At 43.3% G+C, this 21,376-nt stretch overlaps 1 protein-coding gene across 1 annotated transcript in view; it reads right to left on the bottom strand.

The window, feature by feature from the left end:
• The window catches only part of LOC109905702 (TNF receptor-associated factor 4-like), a 43,164-nt gene that overhangs the window by 4,937 nt on the left and 16,851 nt on the right, over nt 1-21,376 (bottom strand). The window contains exons 2-4 of the mRNA XM_020503229.2: nt 5,542-5,593; nt 1,991-2,095; nt 1,579-1,740 (exon numbers count right to left, since the gene is read on the bottom strand). Of these exons, the coding sequence (XP_020358818.1) occupies nt 1,579-1,740; nt 1,991-2,095; nt 5,542-5,593 (319 nt within the window). The remainder of the gene's footprint in view (nt 1-1,578; nt 1,741-1,990; nt 2,096-5,541; nt 5,594-21,376) is intronic.

Genomic DNA, 21,376 nt, shown 5'->3' with positions numbered 1-21,376 from the left:
TTTATTGGCAGAAATGCCTTCTGGAACATGTGAACTTTCATGTGCCTTAATAACAAACTTGTATGCCATATGTAAATATGAATAAAATTGTTAAATTACGAGCCTAATTGGTTTAGCCACAGAAAAAGTCATGAACCTTCCTGCTAGCCATGATTAGCTGAGATAATGGATGGGCTGGACATGCCGAGAGATTAGTTTGTATTGGTCTGCCATGTAGCATGCTTCGGTCTATAACATGAGCTGCTCAGTATGTGTAGATAATCCTTGCTACTGTGGACTTTTATAAAGATATCATGGAGAACTGCAAAAGTGTTGCTACTGCTCTCAACATTGCTTCCCTGAATTTAACAGGAGCTATCGACAAAGATCAGTGGGAAGAAGTTGTGACGGACTACTTTCTGGAGGACGATCATGCCATGCTGAATCTCTCTGACGATGAGGACATCCCTGATTTAGTTAAAAACATTTTTCATTAAACTAGACATTACAGAGTCTTCTGATGACAGTGATAGAGAAGAAATGGTGATCAACAGTGTTGTTGTCACAGAAGAAATTGACCAAGTTTTGAAATCAGTGGAATGCACGATGGAAGCAGAGTACTATATGATTGCAAGCTAGCTAACATTGAACCTAGTTGGTTAGCTTTAGCTACCTGCAGATTCATACATGGTGGCCATCTATGAGTGGGGCTAAGGCTTAAGAGGGTGTGAACGATGCTGAATGGGTGTAGACAAAAAAGTAGTAGGTGTACCAAAACATTCAAGGGCCATTTTCTAAAAAAGTGGTGTTACAAGTTTATCAACTTTCAAAGCAACTTTCCCATTGTTCCTCAACTGCAGTGTATGATATACCATTTACTAGTTCGCAGTGTCTACTTTTATACAATGTAAAAAAACACAATTTCAAATTTTGCTACATAAGACCGAATCGAGGTGGTGGGTCACAATTGGTCAGAGAAAAAAAAGTTATTGGTATGCATCAAATGTATAAACAGAAAGGCCACATTGGGCCTGTATAAAACAGAAAGTCCACATTGGGCCTGTATAAAACAGAAAGTCCACATTGGGCCTGTATAAAACAGAAAGTCCACATTGGGCCTGTATAAAACAGAAAGTCTACATTGGGCCTGTATAAAACAGAAAGTCTACATTGGGCCTGTATAAAACAGAAAGTGTACATTGGGCCTGTATAAAACAGAAAGTCTACATTGGGCCTGTATAAACAGAAAGGCCACATTGGGCCTGTATAAACAAAGGAGGGTCAGCCTGTAAACAGTAACATAGGTGTTAGTTAGAGGGAGGAAGGCTAACTTTAACCGTGAGACACTACTTCTCATGGACTGAGAGAAAAGCACACAGTGTGAAATGTGCACAGGTCTACCTCGCTCCCCTCACGCCAACACACATTCTATCTGAATACACTGCCACCTTCGAAAGCGAGAGTAATTTACATAATGGGCATTCTGGGGTAGACAATACAAATATTTCTATTCACCAGGTTGTTTACTTGTAAGTGCTACCCTGTAAAAATATACAAACAAAATTAAAAAGTAGGTCTCTGTTTATTGTTGTTGTTTACCTCATAGGCCTCCCCGGTGAACTCGTTGCCGCAGAACTCGCACTTGACCTTGCGCTTAGGGCAGTCGTGCTGCAGGTGGTCGGGCAGGTCACGGCGCGTCAGCTTGATGGAGCAGCGGTTGGGGCAGGGGATCACATTGAAGGCGCAGGTGGAGAAGTGGCCCTGAGGGTGACGGAGGGAGGGGGGGAGAGAGGAATGTGTCAGCAGCCAGACACGCGGTATTTAGCATTTAGCCAGGCTTCAGCTAGCAGAGAACACAACACGACACACTGGAGGCAGGAGACACAGGGCTCTGGTCACAAAGGAGGTGGCTTAGACAGGAGGAGCAAGGGAGAGGATGAGATACTGTAGAGAGATAGAAAGGTAAAACAAAGAAAAAAAAGATAAGAAAGCCAGGCAGGCAGCTACTGACCTGGAGCTGCATCATCTGTCCGGTCCAACGACAGCCTTCCTCACTGTGGATGCAGCGGATGGGTAGAGCCAGGATCTGCTGCTCTAGCTCTGGGTCAGGGTAGATCTGTAGCCATGACACAACCATGAGCACATGATCAGCACTGGTTCACACTGGGATAGATACGTCTTGTCCAGCCCATCTCCTGTTTCTGTAGCATGAGGCAGGTTGATGTACAAGTACACCCCCTGGACAGGAAGCTAGTCTGTCGCTGGGCCCCAATACATCTCCTTAATGCTGATTATGCTATGGGGACAGAGTGGGGGTATAGTGGCCACACCAATGGTAACACACAAACTAATATAGTGTGTGACCGAGTAAGACAAAGGGTGTTTGCAGCAGTCTAGTAATGATTATCATGTTGATGCCCAACTAAGTGTATTACTAATACACTGAAGCCTTGACAAAGAGGGTCTGAGTGACCAGCAGCCAAACAGCAGAGTTCAAAGTACTAGTCATGGACATGTGACATGAATGGCAAATGAATCAGTCCCACAGGAATATTAGGAATAACAATTAAACTTCTGTGAACACAAGAATATATACTGCAATGTTTATGGAATTATAGTTCATGAAATGTTGAAAACATCAGAGAGAGAATTAGAGTGAGGGAGAACACCCCATGGTCACTGATCAAGAAGGATGAGGTCCTTCTCCATCCAATCAAGCCAAATCCACTCCCTACAGGACAGTATCCTCTGGATTTACAGATTTAGGCCACACACAACCCATGTGAGGCCACACACAACCCATGTGAGGCCACACACAACCCATGTGAGGCCACACACAACCCATGTGAGGCAGCACTGCATGCATCTCCGTCCCTATGGTGCCCAGGCTGCCTTTGTCACATGAGGAGAAAAGGAACTTCCTCAAAATGTCAAAGCTGTCCCTAAAACAAATAACAGCTCAACTGTCGTCACACGCCGTCATACAAGAGGAAGTCTCTTTCCCTATAGGCTATGAATCAAAACATTGAGATACTATGGTTTTACCATAGCCTAAATACTATTTATACATAAATAAGTACACTGTAAATGTTCATTTATTAGAACTGTAAAAGTCAGAATTGTAAAAGGTAAATGTGCAGTGGAATTAAAAAGGGTCCAGTGAATAATACATTAGAACCAAAAGTAGATCTGAGGTAAAACTTTTCCCTCTCCTGACTTGGCAGCCTTTATTGGTCCATTAACTTACATGAACTGTAATGTCATCACAAAATAAAAGCTGTGTGCTACAGTAGTTTAACTAGTGAGGATGATTTATATATTACATTAACCATGCTGTAATGAACACTGCCTTCAAATCCCCAAAATACATAGCAGAGAAGAGTCTTGCCATCTGAAAGGAGCACAGTACTATGGCAGATAATTGGTGTATGTGTGTTGGTGTGTGAGCAGCCGGTGATGTGTGTGTTGTGTTTCAGGTTGGGTACTATGACAGCAACAAATAAAGAATAGGCTATCTGTGCAAATGGACCAATAAAGCAACTATTGTGCTACAGAACAGCACTGTCTCTTACAATCTACTGCAGCATGTACCGCAGCATAATAATGCATGGTGAGTGATTGAAGCAGATAACCACAATACTATTTCCTACTGGAAATCACATGCACTGAGCCAAGATGACAAAGAAACCAAATCCTCTAAAGTAAACCTTAACGTTCCCTCATTGTTCCTGCCTGGGAGTCTGCGGGGGACTGCAATAAAGACCTTTTAATAACATTGGCCCTGGCGGATCAGGGAACTAAAGCTCTTTGGAGTGCTAACTTCGACTCTGTCTGTCTGTGTTTTGGAAGAGTCAGTCAGCTGCAGTCTCACAGCAGAACCCATCCCTTTACATTACTGACATTCTGCTTCCTCTCTGACAACAGGGACATATTTGAATGACATGTTGCACTGGCTGGGTGAAATGAGAGCATTATTAGAATTGAGCTGTGTTCAGGGGAGGGCAAGGACAGGGACATAGTGTAATGAGCTGTACCCAGGGAGCTGGACTGTGTCCCAAATGGCACCCTATTCCCTATATACGGCACTAGTTTTGATCAGGGCACACAGGTTTCTGGTCAACAGAAGTGCACTATATAGGGAGTAGGGTGCCAATTGGGATGCATCCCTAGTCACCAGCAGGGGGTAATTTACAGGTGACTGGAAGGCTATGAAGGCATCAGTAAATAACAGTGTCTGACAGATGTACAATGAGCACGTCCTCACTGTGGGGACCCATGTACTGCTTCTCTGTCGTGACTACAGTCTCCTTAAGTGCTTCGCTAGCAGTCGCAGCTCAGCACCCACTGAACTCACACTCACCACCTCACTGGATCGCTGCCTCTGAACTCCTAACACACTTTAGCATGCTAATGTTCTAGTATAGAGCATGATAGGCCTACTGTATGGGCAATTCTTTTATTGATGGAAAAACTAGAAAGTGTACAGTAACTGAGATGATGAATTAGTGACCAATGGTATTTTTATTGCTTTGTTCAGTGTTAAGCTTGGGGTCCTCTCATGCACAGAGCAGAATTAAGTCCTTATCCTTTCGCTGCACACTGTGGCACAATGGAGAAATCAAGTTTGTAAGAGAGTGATTCTTTCATTACGAATAAAGACTGCCACCATCTTTCCCCCCAGTACAATCTGATTAAATGCTTAAAAGAAAAGATGGAGTAAGAAGCCAAAAGGTGAATTAAAGAGATTTAGATGTGGTATTCTTTCAGTGGAACCCAGATGAAGAGGTTTAGGAGAGCTACTATTTTAGTGATTTGAAGGCTTTTGCCTCCCTTTTCTCACAGATCAACCCAATACCCTGCTTTTCTCCAGCAATGCAATACTTAAAACATTTAAACACAACCTTTGACTTTGGCTGCTAGGCTGGAGAGTGTTATTACCACTCCCCAGCCGCTCTCCGGTTGTGTAATGTCTGCTCATTTGTTTTTCATGGGTACTGTATTAAACTCTAAAACGTTCATGTCGACCGTAGTGTGCGAGAGTTTTGTGCATTGAGAAACGGACCGCCATCAAACCTGACATTCCAAGGGGAATGAGTAGCCTGTGGTCCTTCATTAGCACAATTAGTGGGAATATACTAGGATGGCTAGCTAGCTGCCTGAGCCCTCTGTCTGTCTGTTGGTCTAAGGGTCTGGGGCAAGGGACATGGTGATTCACGTGTCCATGCTGTGTCTCAAATGGGACCCTATTCCCTATATAGTCCACTACGTTTGGTCTAAATAGTGCACTATATAGGGAATATAGTACCATTTGGGTCCCTTCAGATTCACATTTAAAATAATGCCTCATCTCAGCCTGACCAGGACATTCATAATTAGTGTGTTGTATGGGTAAGTTACTGGGTAGTCCAGAGACATCAGAAAGTGAGGGTGAATTATGTTGATTGGGGCATGGTTGTAGGCTTAACTATGGTTGTAGGCTAAAGTATTGCTTAACTGGCACACAGATCATATTGAAACTTGAATACGTATGTGAGAAAGTGGGTAAGAGGATTTTAACCGTACCTTGGCATAGTCCAGGGGCAGCTGGTCCTCTGGGCACTTGAAGACCCCCTCACTGTAAGACACAAGAAGGAAAAGACATGTTAGTTGCCTTCAAAAGCATCACCACCCCATTTCTGCTCTCACACACCCATCCCAACCACACTGCACTGTACAATAAAGCCAGATGAGTTTCTGAGCCACTGGCTTTTATGTAGTTGCCCTTTCATCTTCCCTCCCTCTAGGGATTTATTTCCACAAATTCACAGTTTTATTACTGGACAGGAAAAGAGAACACATTAGAACCTGAACTGTCTATCCATAATACATTAAGGGCTTCTCTCACTCGCCCCCACCCCCGCCCCTCTCTCTCATGTCAAAGGTGTTCATTTTTACCCCTATTTTTGAAGGCAGGGGGATGACAAACTGAGCGTGTGTGAAGCGGCTGAAGAGGGCGGTAAAGCCGGGTCTTTATACCCTCCCTCAGTAAATATTGATTGCTGATTTGCCAGTGAGGCTGGTGGCTTGGCTGGGCGACTAGCTGCTGCCTCTCTTTGTTCCTCCCTCCCTCCAGCAGCAATAAAACCCAAAATAAGATCTCTGAGATCTCTGGGTTTATCACACAGGCAGCACCACAAAAAAACGAATTCCCTGCCCTGATTTAGAGGCCTTTTACCAAGGGGCCAGATGAGCTGGGTGGCGGTGGCCCTCAGGTAACAATGCAGCACGTCCCCAGTCCTGATGTCACCATGAAATATTCACTCTGGTAAATAACGGAGATGACTGCAGTACTGTAGGCAGTCAGGCAGGCAGTGGGCTCACTGCGTGCTGAGTCCATAGATCTACTGTACAGCAAAGCCAGTCAATCAGTGACACAAAGAGCAACTTTAAAAGGTAATCAGTGGCTGATCCCCTGAGATGCATTAGGCCTCGAACATACCAATAGCGTTTGCCTGCCGAGAGTACTCGCAAACTGACTGCAAACTGATTTTACATATAGAATCGCGTGACAATGTCACCAGTCAGATGTCAACAGCGCGCTGAACGATCGATAGACGAACGGGAAATCCACATTCGGTGCGATGTGTGCACCCTTTAAAGAGATGTGTCGGTAGTGTAGTGGTGGGCTGCAGGCCCCCTGCTGAGCCATAGGGGTGGCTGGGTCAGGGATCAGGAGGATCAAGAGGGTCAGTCAGTCAGTGACATGAGATGAGGATGTACATCCCTTTCGTCGTGGCCCAGTGCACATACATGAGATCGCAATGTCATTATCATAGGCCGCATACAGACAGGCATGTTGTTGCAACAATGGCCATATTGATAGAGGTACTGTAACACAAATGGTGAAATGCTCCTTTGCTTTGCATACATTTTCATTGCCCACGGGTGTGAGAGAGACTAAAATAACCTCAGTGTTTTGGGTTAAAGCAACAAGGCCCTGAAGCTCCATCTGTCCTACTACCATGTACTAGGTAAACAACAGAAAGACATCTTTTAATGAACAAACTTCTTCTGACCTCTCCATTCTCCAAAGTACATTAATAGATTAATGGGAAAACAAACAGCCCGAAGGGGGCAGGGAGGGCAGTGGTCTCTGCTCCCAGGGTCCTACAATGGGTTCTTCCCAAATTGCACCCTATCCCCTATGTAGTGCACTACTTTTGCACTATTTAAGGAATAGGTTGCCATTTGGGATGCACACAATGTGCCTATTGACCAGGGCCCTTGTTACCCTGTAGTCTAGTTGGCCTCAATGTCACATGACAGAGCCTGAGGTCAATGGGAGTGGACCAGAGACCCAGGGCCATGTGATGTTGGGACACATGATCAATGATCACCCTGCACTTTGCCCTGGCTGGAATGCCTGGCCTGTCTCCCCAGCTGCTGTGGAATCAGCTGCACACAGAACAACAGACCAGAGGGGTGACGGGGAGATAGAGGTGAGGGAGGTGAGTTTAATGCATTACGAGACAGCAGTAATTCCAGTCCATTAGAGTCACTCTGTCAGCAGGGAGCAATTAATAAACAACAATTGCAGCTTTAAAAAAACAACATTATTGATCCCCAGGGGAGAGAGCCCAGTCAGCAGAACATCTATGTACTGTGAAATAATTTACTCATCTCCGTCATTCGAGCCTCATCTATTTGATGTTGATGACAAGTTTTAGAGCCACAGGGCCGGACTGCATGACGCAGAGCTGTGGGCTACATCCCAAACAACACCCTACATACTGCACTTTTTTTTTTTTTTACCAGGGCCCACAAAAGTAGTGCACTGTATAGGGAATAGGCGGCCATTTGGGACATGGGGATGTGTAGTGACTGTTTCCCCATATAGAGGAAGGAAATAGGAACAGAGAGAAAGGTGCTCCTTGCTGGACTAGACAGGGGAGATGTAAGCAGTGCAGGAAAGCAGGGTTTACAGCTAAAGACCTACCCAGCCGGCTCCTCTGCTCTACCTGACACAGAGGCAGACAGGCGAAAAGAGCATCGTCACAGGCTGTCAGGATGATTCCCTCCCTGCTTCGCAGAGAAAGACCTGCAGCCACACATTCATCTGCTTGGCCCGCTGTTCATAATGCTACCCGACTCTCCAGCCAGCTTGTTTGTGGAGCTCACTGCCACTTTGTGAATGCACATTAGCAGAGAGAGGTGGGGGCATTGGAATAATAATAGCTTCTATACAAGTCTTCCCCTTCTCTTGACAAACCATTTCTATGACTACTTGAAGGCCTCCTTACAGTGGAGTAAGATTGCACTAATTACCGTTCAATGCCCTTGACTACTTCAATGCCCACCTCTAATCACTCAGCACTGTGCAGCTGTGAGAGGACAAACAATATTGTAACACAGAAAAAAAGAGAAAAGTCCTTTGCATACATACAGTACAGCCTGGTCACCTGCAGGGTCCTTGCACCCTGTCCACTTGACTCACAAACCAACAACACTACTGATACCAACAGCTTCACTACAACTAGGACACCGTTTCATGGGAGAAAAATACGTGCCTACTAGGATACACAGGGCAGAGATAACAGTGCCTGACTTGTACAAATCAATGATTATACAGGGTGAGAGGCTGATAAACAACAAACTAACCAATCACTCATGTTGGGAAAGCACTGCAGACAGAACAGCTCAGTAACCACATACATGGAACTCTATTCCACATCAAGTAACTCATGCAAGCAGTAAAATTAGAATTAAAAAAATAGATACAAATTAGAGGTCGACCGATTATGATTTTTCAATGCTGATACCAATACTGATTATTGGAGGCCCAAAAAAAGCCGATACCGATGAATCGGACGATTTAAATATATATATTTAATTTATTTGTAATAATGACAAATACAACAATAATGAATAAACATTTATTTTCACTTAATACATCAATAAAAATAAATGTAGCCTCAAATAAATAATGAAACATGTTCAATTTGGTTTAAATAATGCAAAAACAAAGTGTTGGAGAAGAAAGTAAAACTGCAGTATGTGTCATGTAAAAAAGCTAACGTTTAAGTTCCTTGCTCAGAACATGAGAAGATATGAAAGCTGGTGGTTCCTTTTAACATGAGTCTTCAATATTCCCAGTTAAGAAGTTTTAGGTTGAGGTTATTATAGGAATTATAGGACTATTTCTCTCTATACCATTTGTATTTCATATACCTTTGACTATTGGATGATCTTATAGGCACGTATTGCCAGTGTAACAGTATAGCTTCCGTCCCTCTCTTCGCCCCTACCTGGGCTCGAAACAGGAACACATCGACAACAGCTACCCTCGAAGCCACACAAGCTGTGGCCCTATCGGAGCAAGGCGAACAACTTCTCCAAGTCTCAGAGCGAGTGACGTCAACGATTGAAACACTATTAGCGCGCACCCCGCTAACTAGCTAGCCATTTCACATCGGTTACACCAGCCTAATCTCGGGAGTTGATAGGCTTGATGTCATAAACAGCTCAATGGTTAAAGCATTGCGAAGAGCTGCTGGCAAACGCACAAAAGTGCTGTTTGAATGAATGCTTATGAGTATGCTGCTGCCTACCATCGCTCAGTCAGACTGCTCTATCAAATCATAGACTTAATTATAACATAATAACACACAGAAATACGAGTGTTTTGTCACACCCTGACCATAGTTTGCTTTGTATGTTCTATGTTTTGTTTGGTCAGGGTGTGATCTGAGTGGGCATTCTATGTTGTGTGTCTAGTTTGTCTGTTTCTGTGTTTGGCCTGATATGGTTCTCAATCAGAGGCAGGTGTTAGTCATTGTCTCTGATTGGGAACCATATTTAGGTAGCCTGTTTGGTGTTGGGTTTTGTGGGTGATTGTTCCTGTCTTTGTGTTTGTTACACCAGATAGGGCTGTTTTTGGTTTTTCACGTTTCTTGTTTTTGTATATTGTTCTATTTTCATCTTAATTAAAGATGTATCAAAATAACCACGCTGCGTTTTGGTCCGCCTCTCCCTCAACAGAAGAATCCCGGGACACGTTTGGTCATTAATATGGTCGAATCTGGAAACTTATCATCTCGAAAACAAAACGTTTATTCTTTCAGTGAAATAAGGAACCGTTCCGTATTTTATCTAACGGGTGGCATCCCTAAGTCTAATTATTGCTGTTACATTGTACAACCTTCAATGTTATGTCACAATTCTGGCAAATTAATTACAGTCTTTGTTAGGAATAAATGGACTTCACAGTTCGCAACGAGCCAGGTGGCCCAAACTGCTGCATATACCCTGACCTCTTGCACGGAACACAAGAGAAGTGACACAATTTCCCCTAATAAGAAGAAATTCATGTTAGCAGGCAATATTAACTAAATATGCAGGTTTAAAAATATATACTTGTATATTGATTTTCAAGAAAAGCATTGATGTTTAAGGTTAGGTTTGGTGCAACGACAGTGCTAAATCATCACCCGTTTGGCGAAGTAGCCTGGGATTCGATGAGAAATTAACAGGCACCGCATCAATTATATGCAACGCAGGACACGCTAGAAAAACTAGTAATATCAACCATGTGTAGTTAACTAGTGATTATGTGAAGATTGATTGTTTTTTATAAGTTTAATGCTAGCTAGCAACTTACCTTGGCTTCTTGCTGTCCTCGCTTAACAGGTAGTCAGCCTGCCACGCAGGCTCCTCGTGGAGTACAATGTAAGGCAGGTGGTTAGAGCATTGGACTAGTAACCGGAAGGTTGCAAAAACGACCTCTAATACAAATACACCTTATGGAGCAGCAGGGACTGTGAAGCAGCACAAACATACGCAATATAATACACACTTGTACACATGGATTTTGTGTTGTAGATATGTGGTAGTGGAGTAGGAGCCTGAGGACACACACTTAGTGTTCTAATGCTTTTAGAATTGTATAACTGCCTACTGGAACCCATGTAGAATGGGGATCCATAATAAATACAAATAGCGTGTTTAATATAATCAGCATATTAAAATGTCAATGGGTTCCCATCCTTTCCCTGTCTCTCATATTGTGAGAGTAGCCTAGGCTCCACAGCTGTTATGCTGCAGCACAGGGAGGCCAACATCAGATCCAGCAGGCCCCTGGACCAAAACAGCAGAAGGCCAGATGAGTATGCCCCACAGCTAATTACATGTTCAAAATCACCCCACTTATCTGGTTAGACAACAGCCTTCTCCCCAGCTCTAATTAGGGGCATTTCCCAATTCCCCTCCATGAGTGAAAGTTCCCCCCCCCCCCCCCCCCCAGCATTACCCTAGTATTTCCCTGGACCATCCCCCACTCCCCAGACCCTAATTGCACCCCCTCTCTTGCCCTCAAAACCTCTTGTAGGCCCAGAGAGCAGATTAAACAGCCATCCATTGAGCCCAGTGATAGTGATGAGGACTGAAGGTCACCCTCCATATGCCTCCTGTTAGGCAGACGGCCACTGAGAAAAACAAGACAAAGCCCCCAGGTTTGGTTGGCCTGCAGAAGACTGCAAACGGCCTGTCAGGGACAGTACAGTACAGCCATCACACACAGAGAAAGAGGAGATGGCTCCTGATGGCTGCTACCTCACCGACTGAGGCCTAAGAATGACCCTGAAGCCTGATCTCTTGACTACCAGGGAGACCCCTGACCCTGTTTACAATAATAGAGGGAATGGCTGTGGAGAGCTAAACAAACACCTCTCAGAGGAGTTTGAAAGTTCTGGAAAGCAGGACGTCTACGACACTAACATCCAAAAGAGAGTTTTACTATTACTGTGAGAGGTTGTATGCATCCCAAATGGTACATTATTAACTAAATAGTGCACTACGTTTGACCAGGACCCATAGGTCATTTGGGACTCAACAGAGGTCTTTTCAAACTCAGAGATCTCATCAAGAAAATTGACTGGGTCGTCTGGCTAGTAACTGTATCAGGCCTGGCTTGCTGGTCTTCTCTGGAAGCTTACTCTGAGGTTTTATGTTCATCTTCATGCCAAATCATTTTCTTTTCAAGTAAAGAAGTGGATTAACTATGCTACACAAACAAGATCTTAAATGCCACCAGTTCCCTTTATTCAGGCTTCCTGGCTTTCAGTCTCCCAGCTGATCCCAATTCCATGCTTCTGCTGCCAGAATGTTGGGAGAAAACAGGAATCTTGTTTCATCTCAGCAGGAGTTCCCTTAATCTCCCAAATCCAACAGTTTTTTGTATGTGTATATGAATGTGTGTGTATATGAATGTGTGTGTATATGAATGTGTATGTGTTTGTTACAACTCACATCATATTATCAGCCTGTAGTTTCCAACAGTAATGAGACTGTCATTATAACTGCCCTTTACAAGTCTGCCTGTTGACAGACTAGCCTCCTGTCCAGGAGGTGTACTTGTACATCGAGCTGCCTCACGCTACAGAAACACAACCCTAAAGGCCATTCTGTATTGGACAATATAATATATACACAATAAACCTATCCTATGCAATGCTGAAGGGGAGAACATTTTAACACTTGCCAGTTAAATGAAATGACCGGTCGTCAACTACATGTTCTGTTGTTTATACGATTCAGAAGGTGCTTCCCAAATGGCACCCTATTCCCTACAGTGCACGATTTTTGGCTAGCTATTCCCTATAGTGTCCTATTTTTGGCTAGAGGCCTATAAACCCTGGTCAAAATAAGTGCACGATATAGGGCAAAGTGTGCAATTTGTTTTGACGCAATCAGAGGGATCTCCTGGATGAGGTAGGAGGTAGAGGACACGGGGTGAAGCAGGTGTTTCTGTCTATGGAACCCGATACGATGGGAGGGTAATGTTCCCTACTCCAGCTAAATGCTGACTCAGTTTACAGCCTAGACAAAGGCAGGGTTGCATCCCAAATGGCTGCCTATTCCCTACATAGCGCACTACTTTTGACCTGGACCAATATGGGAATAGGGTGCCACTTGGGACACAGGGAGGCTCACATCAGCCTTCTTCTTTGTCCCTGGGAGGAGAAGGAACTACCTCCACTTTCTCTATGCATGAATGACATCACCGGTTAACTCCTCACTACTACTGGTTCAGAGAATTCTGGAGTTTAGTTTACTGTAGCATGACGACTTGTGTGAAATTTCACACTTCTGAAAATGAATCAGAGATGAGTTAAACAGAGTTCAACAGGATTATGTTGTGCAGAAACCCATGACCTTTGATAGGCCAATCATATCCTTAGGGTTTTGGGGATAAATCCAAACACAGTTGGCTACAGTACTTCACGTGCAGCAAGGAAGCATGTTTGAATCAACATGCTGTGAAGTTTATTTTTGTTTAATTTAGTTGAGTACATACATCTTGTTATGTTTTGACTTTTTTTAATCAGGGTTTGATTGACTGATGCATAGAGGACATGCTTGTACAGCAAATGTAATTTGTAAAATCATATTTTACTCACATCATTGGTGTTTGCAATGTCCATGTCCAGTCAGTGACAGCTTAATGTGAACTGACCATGTCTGTATATCTGAAGGTCACAGACATCAACAAGAGTTGATTCAGCCTTATAGGTATTAGGCCTAGTTCCTCAAGATCCAGTTTGGATCTACAACCTACGTTTTCTGTATCTACTCTAAAAACAGACAGACACTCTTAAGACATTTCATGAGTCTTTCTACTGTTGTTCTTAGCAACAATAGCACAACAATAGCACAACAATAGCACAAATGATGCAAGTGGAGGAAAGCCGACTAGGCCTCATACTACAACGACAAATGTGTGGGTAGTTGTCTGGTAGTGTTTCCATGGCTCTCTTGCTCCTCCTGCTCTCTCTTCAACATACTGTATGTGTCCCAAATGACACCCTATTCCCAACTGGCACCCTTTTCCCTATATAGAGCCATACAGGCCCTGGTCAAAAGTATACCACTATATATGGGAAAGGGTGCCATTACAGACGCAGGTATTGATCATGGGACAGCTCTGTAGAAAAATGCACAAAGATGGAAGTTGTTTAGATGCAAGGGACGGCACGATTTCACGCCACTTACGTAACGACATTCATTTTTCTTTGCAGTTCTCCAAACACATCTGTCAGCTAATTCACACAGTCCTGGCACGTTCAAAGGTTAGCGAAATATCAATTTGTTTTTCAAATGCTATCTTTGTTTAACAGCACTAACACAGGCAGTTGTTCAAGGGTAATACTGTGTTAAAGTATATTTTCCAAGGGTTTTAGAATTGCAATAGTGTCAAAATTAAGCTTTTGGATCCTGCTGTGAATTGCATGCATGGCAGCAGCTCTTTTCCCCGAGTAGAGCTTAGGGGAACAAGCTAGCACGTCAAAACTGACAAAAAAAAAATGGGCAAAGCTATGTTCGCTGACATCCTTGTAAGAAAAGGAACAGACGGCTAGTTCTTTGACTTTTATGATATCAGACGTCTGTTCTGAGCCACAGGCAGTTCCCCGAGAATACATAATGGAATAGGATCTGCTCACTGTTCAGGGGGGGATTTGAAGTGGTTGATCGGTTTGAATCCAGGAGCGTCTGCTCTACACCGTTAGGATACACTGTGACTCATAGTGGCACAGCTCCGATGCAAGTCGACTGTGTTCTGGCGTAACAGAAAACACTGACTCCCAAAAGAATCCAGCCACCTGCCAGGGCACAGATGAGAGGGGGAACGGAAGGAGGGAGGGTGAGAGGGAAGGATGCAGCCACCTACCAGAGCACAGATGAGAGGGGGAACGGAAGGAGGGAGGGTGAGAGGGAAGGATGCAGCCACCTGCCAGAGCACAGATGAGAGGGGGAACGGAAGGAGGGAGGGTGAGAGGGAAGGATGTAGCCACCTGCCAGAGCACAGATGAGGGGGAACGGAAGGAGGGAGGGTGAGGGAAGGATGCAGCCACCTGCCAGGGCACAGATGAGAGGGGGAATGGAAGGAGGGAGGGTGAGAGGGAAGGATGCAGCCATCTGCAAATTGGGCTCAAGTCTCTTAGACACCATAATCCATGGTTAAGTGTGTGAGAAGAGGGGAGACTAAGTTTACACTTCCTCACAATCCCTGTTGCCATCTCATTCCATCAAGGTGACTGTGTTATAGACATGCAGTCTTCATCAGGGGAACCAGGGCCTTAGAATCTTCACGTAGCCACAACTGCCAACCCAGCAGACCTCACGATATGAAACCCTTTCTTGTCGACTTTGTATTTTTGTAATAGTCAATCGTTTGAAAATACTGTCAACTGATTTGTTTTATGGTTTCCTTGTTCTCGCTTGAACTGGCTAACCTTGACTGGGGATCTATAGCTCAGCTGGCAGGGTTATGTGCTTCATTGGGTTTGTAATGAATCCTCTTCCAATGGGAAGGACTGCATACAAGTGTGGATTTAACTTTACTGTTTAGCCTACATGTACATGGATGGTACTTGAATTAGATAAATACATTAGCAAATGTAATGTATTCATGGCTCTAAATAAATAAAAAAAATTGCTACCAACTTAACAATGTTAGGAGCGCCACATGAAATTTAGGAGCAACAGAAAAACATATATACTTTTTTACATTGATTGAGATACAGGATATATTGGGCCTATATGAATTCTAGCTACTTTTGAAGCACATGTTGTGCCTTAGAAAGTAATATGTAACACCGCAAACACAGTTTATTATAAAAGCTAAAATGTTGATACAAATACCTGTCATTGAAATTACAAAGTCATTTGTGGAATATTACATGTCTACATTGTGTAAAAGCACTATTTTCCTATTGAGATGCATTACATTGAAAATTGTACACAGTCTCTTTAAAAACGTCAGGTTTTTGATGATGACATGCAAGAGAACTGTCACTAATTTATTGCCATGATCAAAGATGATGGATATACTGACAAGATACATGTCTCTCCTCCCTAACAATGGGAGTCGTTGTCCACAAAGCGGCATGGCGGTCTGTCTAGCTCCTGCCTATCCTTTCTTTTGGATACATCTCATTATTGTAATAATTTTTTGAATATTCAATGAGGGTTTTTGACGTGAACCACCTGTATTCAATGGAGAGATGCTATGCTACTATTCATCATGCCATGAATATGCATAGCCATCTAGTGCTGAGCGGTTAGTGCTTATTGAGGTCGGTTCGATTATTTAAAAAATAATCATGGTAACACAGAATAAAACAATGAATAAAAGTCCCATGATGGTAGTGACTGCCCATTACTGCTTATCACTTAACATAACTTTAATAAAATATTTCAGTTGTGTATATTACATTTGATGACTTTATTATTTAATTCCAAATCATCATCTCTATAGAGCTGCTGCCTATGCTTTCAGACATTTTAGTAGTTCTTCAAAGTTGTATTTATTATTTATTTCACCTTTATTTAACCAGGTAGGCAAGTTGAGAACAAGTTCTCATTTACATGAACTTGCATTGTTCTGTGTCTTCTGTAGTAGGCGTAAAAGAAAGAGACCTGATAAGTAGATGCGCAATGGATTATGGTTATTGTAGTTAATTACCACGTTCTATGCGCTAAACTATGTAGAATATTGGCCTGTTGGAAACTACAACTCCCTACTACATTGCACAGTTCAGGCTGGATCTGATATATCTCTAGAGATGAGCTCACAGAAAAAGAAAAAAAAACTAAATGAAATTCTAATAATTTAACCGACATCGGTCAACAAAAAACAACTGAAATTAAATCGCTCAGCACTACTATCTACTCCGATATAAAGTGTTTTTTCTCTCAAAGATACCAGGATGTCACGTGTCCTACTTATATCAGTACACTCGTAACAACTTAAGCATTACGAAACTTCTATTAGATCAAATAAACCTCATGTAGCAAAAAACTTGCTTGGTGGGCAAAACAATGAAGAAAAAACAGCACATGCTGGCGGGAGACAGATTTTTTGCCAAATCGGGCAAAAAAAACAAAACAAAAAAGACCTCTGGATCGTTCAGCCATCCCTACGGAAAAAATGGATAGGGAAAGAATAGGGTTTTGGAATAAATGCCAAAATAAGGTCCGAGGTCAACACAGACTTAGGAGATATTATATGTTCTATGAGATAATATCAGTCAGGTAACATGACCTTTATGAATTATGAAGCCTTTGTGTTTTATATGGTTTTTTTTTATTACATAAATTCTTCAAAATAAGTGACATTAGCTGATGAAGATCTCCCAAGCCTGTGTTTACCACAGACCTCATATTCGGCGTCTATCCAAAAACCATAGAAAAACTCCAGTCATGTCCCCCATAGGCTTTGTCCAACGAACCATGGCGGAGTTAGTGCCAACAAAAAGACACCATTACTATTTCTCTCTATTGATTTCCTGAATTAGCAATCCTTTTCCATTCTTTCTGGGGCCCCAAATGTTTGGATATAGTGGTAAAGTTATGAGATAGTTAGCCAGCCAATGAGGTAAAATGACTAAACAAAGTGTAAACAAATGGTTAATGCAAGTAGTTGTAGGATGACCCACGACATGGTTTATGAATGTAAAGTTTTGTCCCAGAGATCCGCTATAGCAGGGTTTCCCAAACTCGGTCCTGGGGCCATCCCCCTGGGTGCACATTGTAGTCACAGATAGAACAGGGAGACAGATATTTCACTGGATGTATAAACGTGAAGCATCTGGTTGGCATGTCCACTCACTACAAATATGGTAGTGAGAGGAAGCCTACTAGCGGGCAGTGGGAGAAGATGGAACGAAGTGGATTTTGGCAGACATTCTGCAAATTTTGTCATTGATTAAACATTTGATCTCAATACAGTTTTTGGTTCCCAAAACTAAAAATATGTTGTGAACAGAGTGGACTAAGTTTAGTAGACTTTAACCTTTGCAAAAATGTGTTTTAAATCACGCTGTTTTAGGAGCGCAATGGCGAATTTAGTTATTGCACACAACAGAGTAGGCATTTCCTAACGGAAATATGCAGATGTATACCAGAACGCGCCAATAGGATATTGCTAACGTGTGCTTGGCTCTTCCCACCTCCTTGCTTATTCTGACCACTATGACTAATTTGTTCCCATTGGAAACAACAAGCTGTGGTCTATCTTGGTTTATCTTAGTTTTGTTTTTTGCCCTAGCACTACACACCTGATTCATAACCAACTCATCTGAATCAGCTATGTAAAAACATGCACCCAGGGGGGTCCCCAGGAACGAGTTTGGGAAACCCTGCACTATAGGAAGATAAACATTGTGCCGGTAATATGGGTCAGATCTTTTGACATGGTTGGGTTAGAAGCATGCTGTTTTCTCTGTAGTTAAGGGTGCAACCATGACGCTAACGAATCTGCACTCGCTCGTTTCTCTCGGGCACTCAAACAATGGTGCAGCGAAGCCTTGTCATTACAACAATTACTATCTGAGAAATGTTTTCCATAGTCTCACAGTTGTCCCAAAATAAAACTCCTGGTCGCACAGGAAAATATTTGGTCGGATATTTCGGCCAAGTTGGTCAAACTTTAGAGCCCTGAATGCCTTCCCACATCATTTTCCCACCTAAATTCTTCCCAGGATTAAATTCTGCCTGCATGAAAGAGGTACAAGGAAATCAATTCAATTTCATTAACTCCTGCTGATCTGGGTCCAGGGTGGGGGTTGAGATGGAGAACGGTTCCATCAATCCTACTGAGAGCTAGCTGGGCTCTGGCTGCATACCACGCATGACTGCAGCCGCCCTCATACTCAACACACTCACAGCATAGACAAAGTATACACAGCCAAGAAACCCCTTAGACACACACTGTACACACACCACCATGCAGGACCAGCAGTATCACTGCTCTGAGAAGTTCAGTTGAATCCATGAGAACCCATCTAAGAATGGGGGCTTGATGAGAGCATACAAATTAGAAGCTTGTCTTTTGATCTTTAGTTTGAGTTGCATCCCAAATGGCACCCCATTCCCAATATAGTATACTACATTTGACCAGAGCCCTATGGGCCCTATATAGGGAATAGGGTAACATTTGAGATGCACCCAGGGTGTAGAGATAGTGGAGTGGGGTGGGCTGAGCTTCTCACAGGGCTTGGCTACTAACAGGGGCCAATGAAGGTCCTGGGTTTGACATGGCACACATGTGAGAAGGAGCCACTAGCCTCTGAAGAAGTGTTAAGAGCTCCTGTCAAGGTATTAGATGTGTGAAACACCACAGTCTTGTCAGTACGGTTTGTTCCTGCTCTCTTTACTACCATCACAACTCTGGTAAACTGGGGCACTAGAAGAAAGAGTGGAATCTTCAGTTTACACATATTGGACTCAAATTAGTGAACACACACAGTAAATTAATTTCCTCACACATGCAAATTTGAGCCGTTTTGATGACAGATCTAATTGTAGCTTTGCTTCAGGGGGCAGATGTCTGCTGTGGGGGTGATCTGCAATGCGCGAAGCCTGCTGCCTTTGAAAAGTTGTGGTGCCGCCACAGTAATCCTGAAGAATGCTAACCAACGCTGGGCAGTGGGGCTCAGAGACTGGTTTATGACTAGCCCGGGTGCTGACTGGCTTAATAAAAGAGGCACTTCGTCTTATCACACACACATAGCATAGGACTGAGAGACTGTCCTGCCATCACTCCTCAAACACTGAGGATTTGTCCCAATTGGCAATCTATTCCTTATGTAGTGCACTACTTTTGACCAGGGCCCAACCTGAGTCAGCTACTGGAGCCAGAAATTTAAGCATACAGCAACACAGTAAATCTGAGAGGTAAAGGTAACACCCTGCCCCCCTCTCAAACTCACAGGAGGTATTCAGACTCCTCTTACAAACGCTTCACTAATCTCAGGTATTCACCGTCAGGATATCCGGCAGATGAGAAGAGTGCAGGTTTGGTCTTAATCCTGAGGGATGAGAGAAACAGAAGACTACTATTCCATCCCTGGAGGATAAAGGACTGCTTCTTAAAGCACTGCCTGTGATTAGCTGGAGGTATCAGCTCCTTAATGCAGAGGTGAGATGGTTCCTCGTTGGGAAATGAAGTATATTTGAGACCTCATGGGACAGCCTACTTTAGGGATAAAGACTGCAGCATCCCTGAGAGAGTAAGTCAATCCACTGCACATTCTAACAAAGGCAAAAAGCTTTAAGACTGCTCAAGATTACAATTGAACTTTTCACTACTTACCACAAAAGTTGCCTTGATACTTATGACCAAAACTGAAGTATGATGTAATAAGCAGACACATACAGTATACCGTAGAGGTTTCCCCCAGAAGGCATCCCACCACCAAACAACACAGCAAGAGTACTGTGAGTAGAGCATCTATCAACCTCTAGAAATGAATGTTTGGCGAAATACAAAGCCTGGAGTCCATAGCTATAAACCAGGCCCAGAGATAATACACCAGGGACACAGAGTACTGAGAGTGATGAATAAGCCCATGGCTAGTTAGCTTCCTCCATCAGCATGTATCCCCAGAGTGATCTTCCCCCTGAGCGCTTGTAAAGAGTTTTAAAACCACACTGAGATCGGTTACTCCCAAGCCGAGACAAAAGGTTCTCTCCATAAAGTATTACTGGCGGCTGGCCAACTACAGGTAATATATCTATCACAAGCCACTTAGCGGTTTAGTTTCTAAATTAGGCATCCTTGAAAATGTTCTTAGTCCAAGGCGCTACACTACAGTCAGTGACCTTCCAGCCCAGTTCATCTTGATTTACCTGCTCCCTGACATGACAGAGCACATTATACTGTCATTTAGTCATTCTGTTGGTTGAGCACACTCCTTAGTGACCATTATTCTGTGCTCACTGAGGCATAAGGTGAGTCAGGCAGAGCCCCTTTGATTGCCTGGACAGCCAAGCCATCTACTCCACGGTGTAGTAGAAACCAGTGCTTCATCCATCACTGATATAATGCACTCATAACAGTGACTGTTGTTCCTAATCCTCGCACAGAGCAAGGATGAGTGATAAACAAATGAAAAATAAAAATTACACTTCTTTTTTCCTACTAGCACAGACTTTGCTGATAGCTACTTTGAGGAAAACGTTACTTACACCGACTGTGATATGTGGTTGTCTCCCCCTAGCTATCTTAAGATGAACACACTGACTGTGAGTCACTCTTGATAAGAGCGTCTGCTAAATGACTAAAATGTAAATGTAAGGAGGTCCTACAGAAAGAGAGACTACACTGAGGAAAGCAGACAACATGATCTGAAGTGTCCTGACCCTCTAACCCTGTGTCAACGTCTTTTGTCACACTGGTCCATTGAAAAGTTTAGGCGATGACAAAAAACAGACAAATTATGGAGAACAACAATGGCCTGCATACAGGATCACATGGTGGCAGGCAAACATTAGCACTGTGCTAATCCAGGGAGCTGGTGGCTAAAGGCGGATTACCTCACCAACTCCATACTGCTTCTCCCTAGCACACTGCCCCAGGGAT

This window comes from Oncorhynchus kisutch, linkage group LG15 (genome assembly GCF_002021735.2).
Source record: "Oncorhynchus kisutch isolate 150728-3 linkage group LG15, Okis_V2, whole genome shotgun sequence".
NCBI classification, from domain to species: domain Eukaryota; kingdom Metazoa; phylum Chordata; class Actinopteri; order Salmoniformes; family Salmonidae; genus Oncorhynchus; species Oncorhynchus kisutch.
The sequence above is the reverse complement of the archived record's forward strand: the minus strand, read 5'-3'. Positions and strand labels throughout refer to the sequence as shown.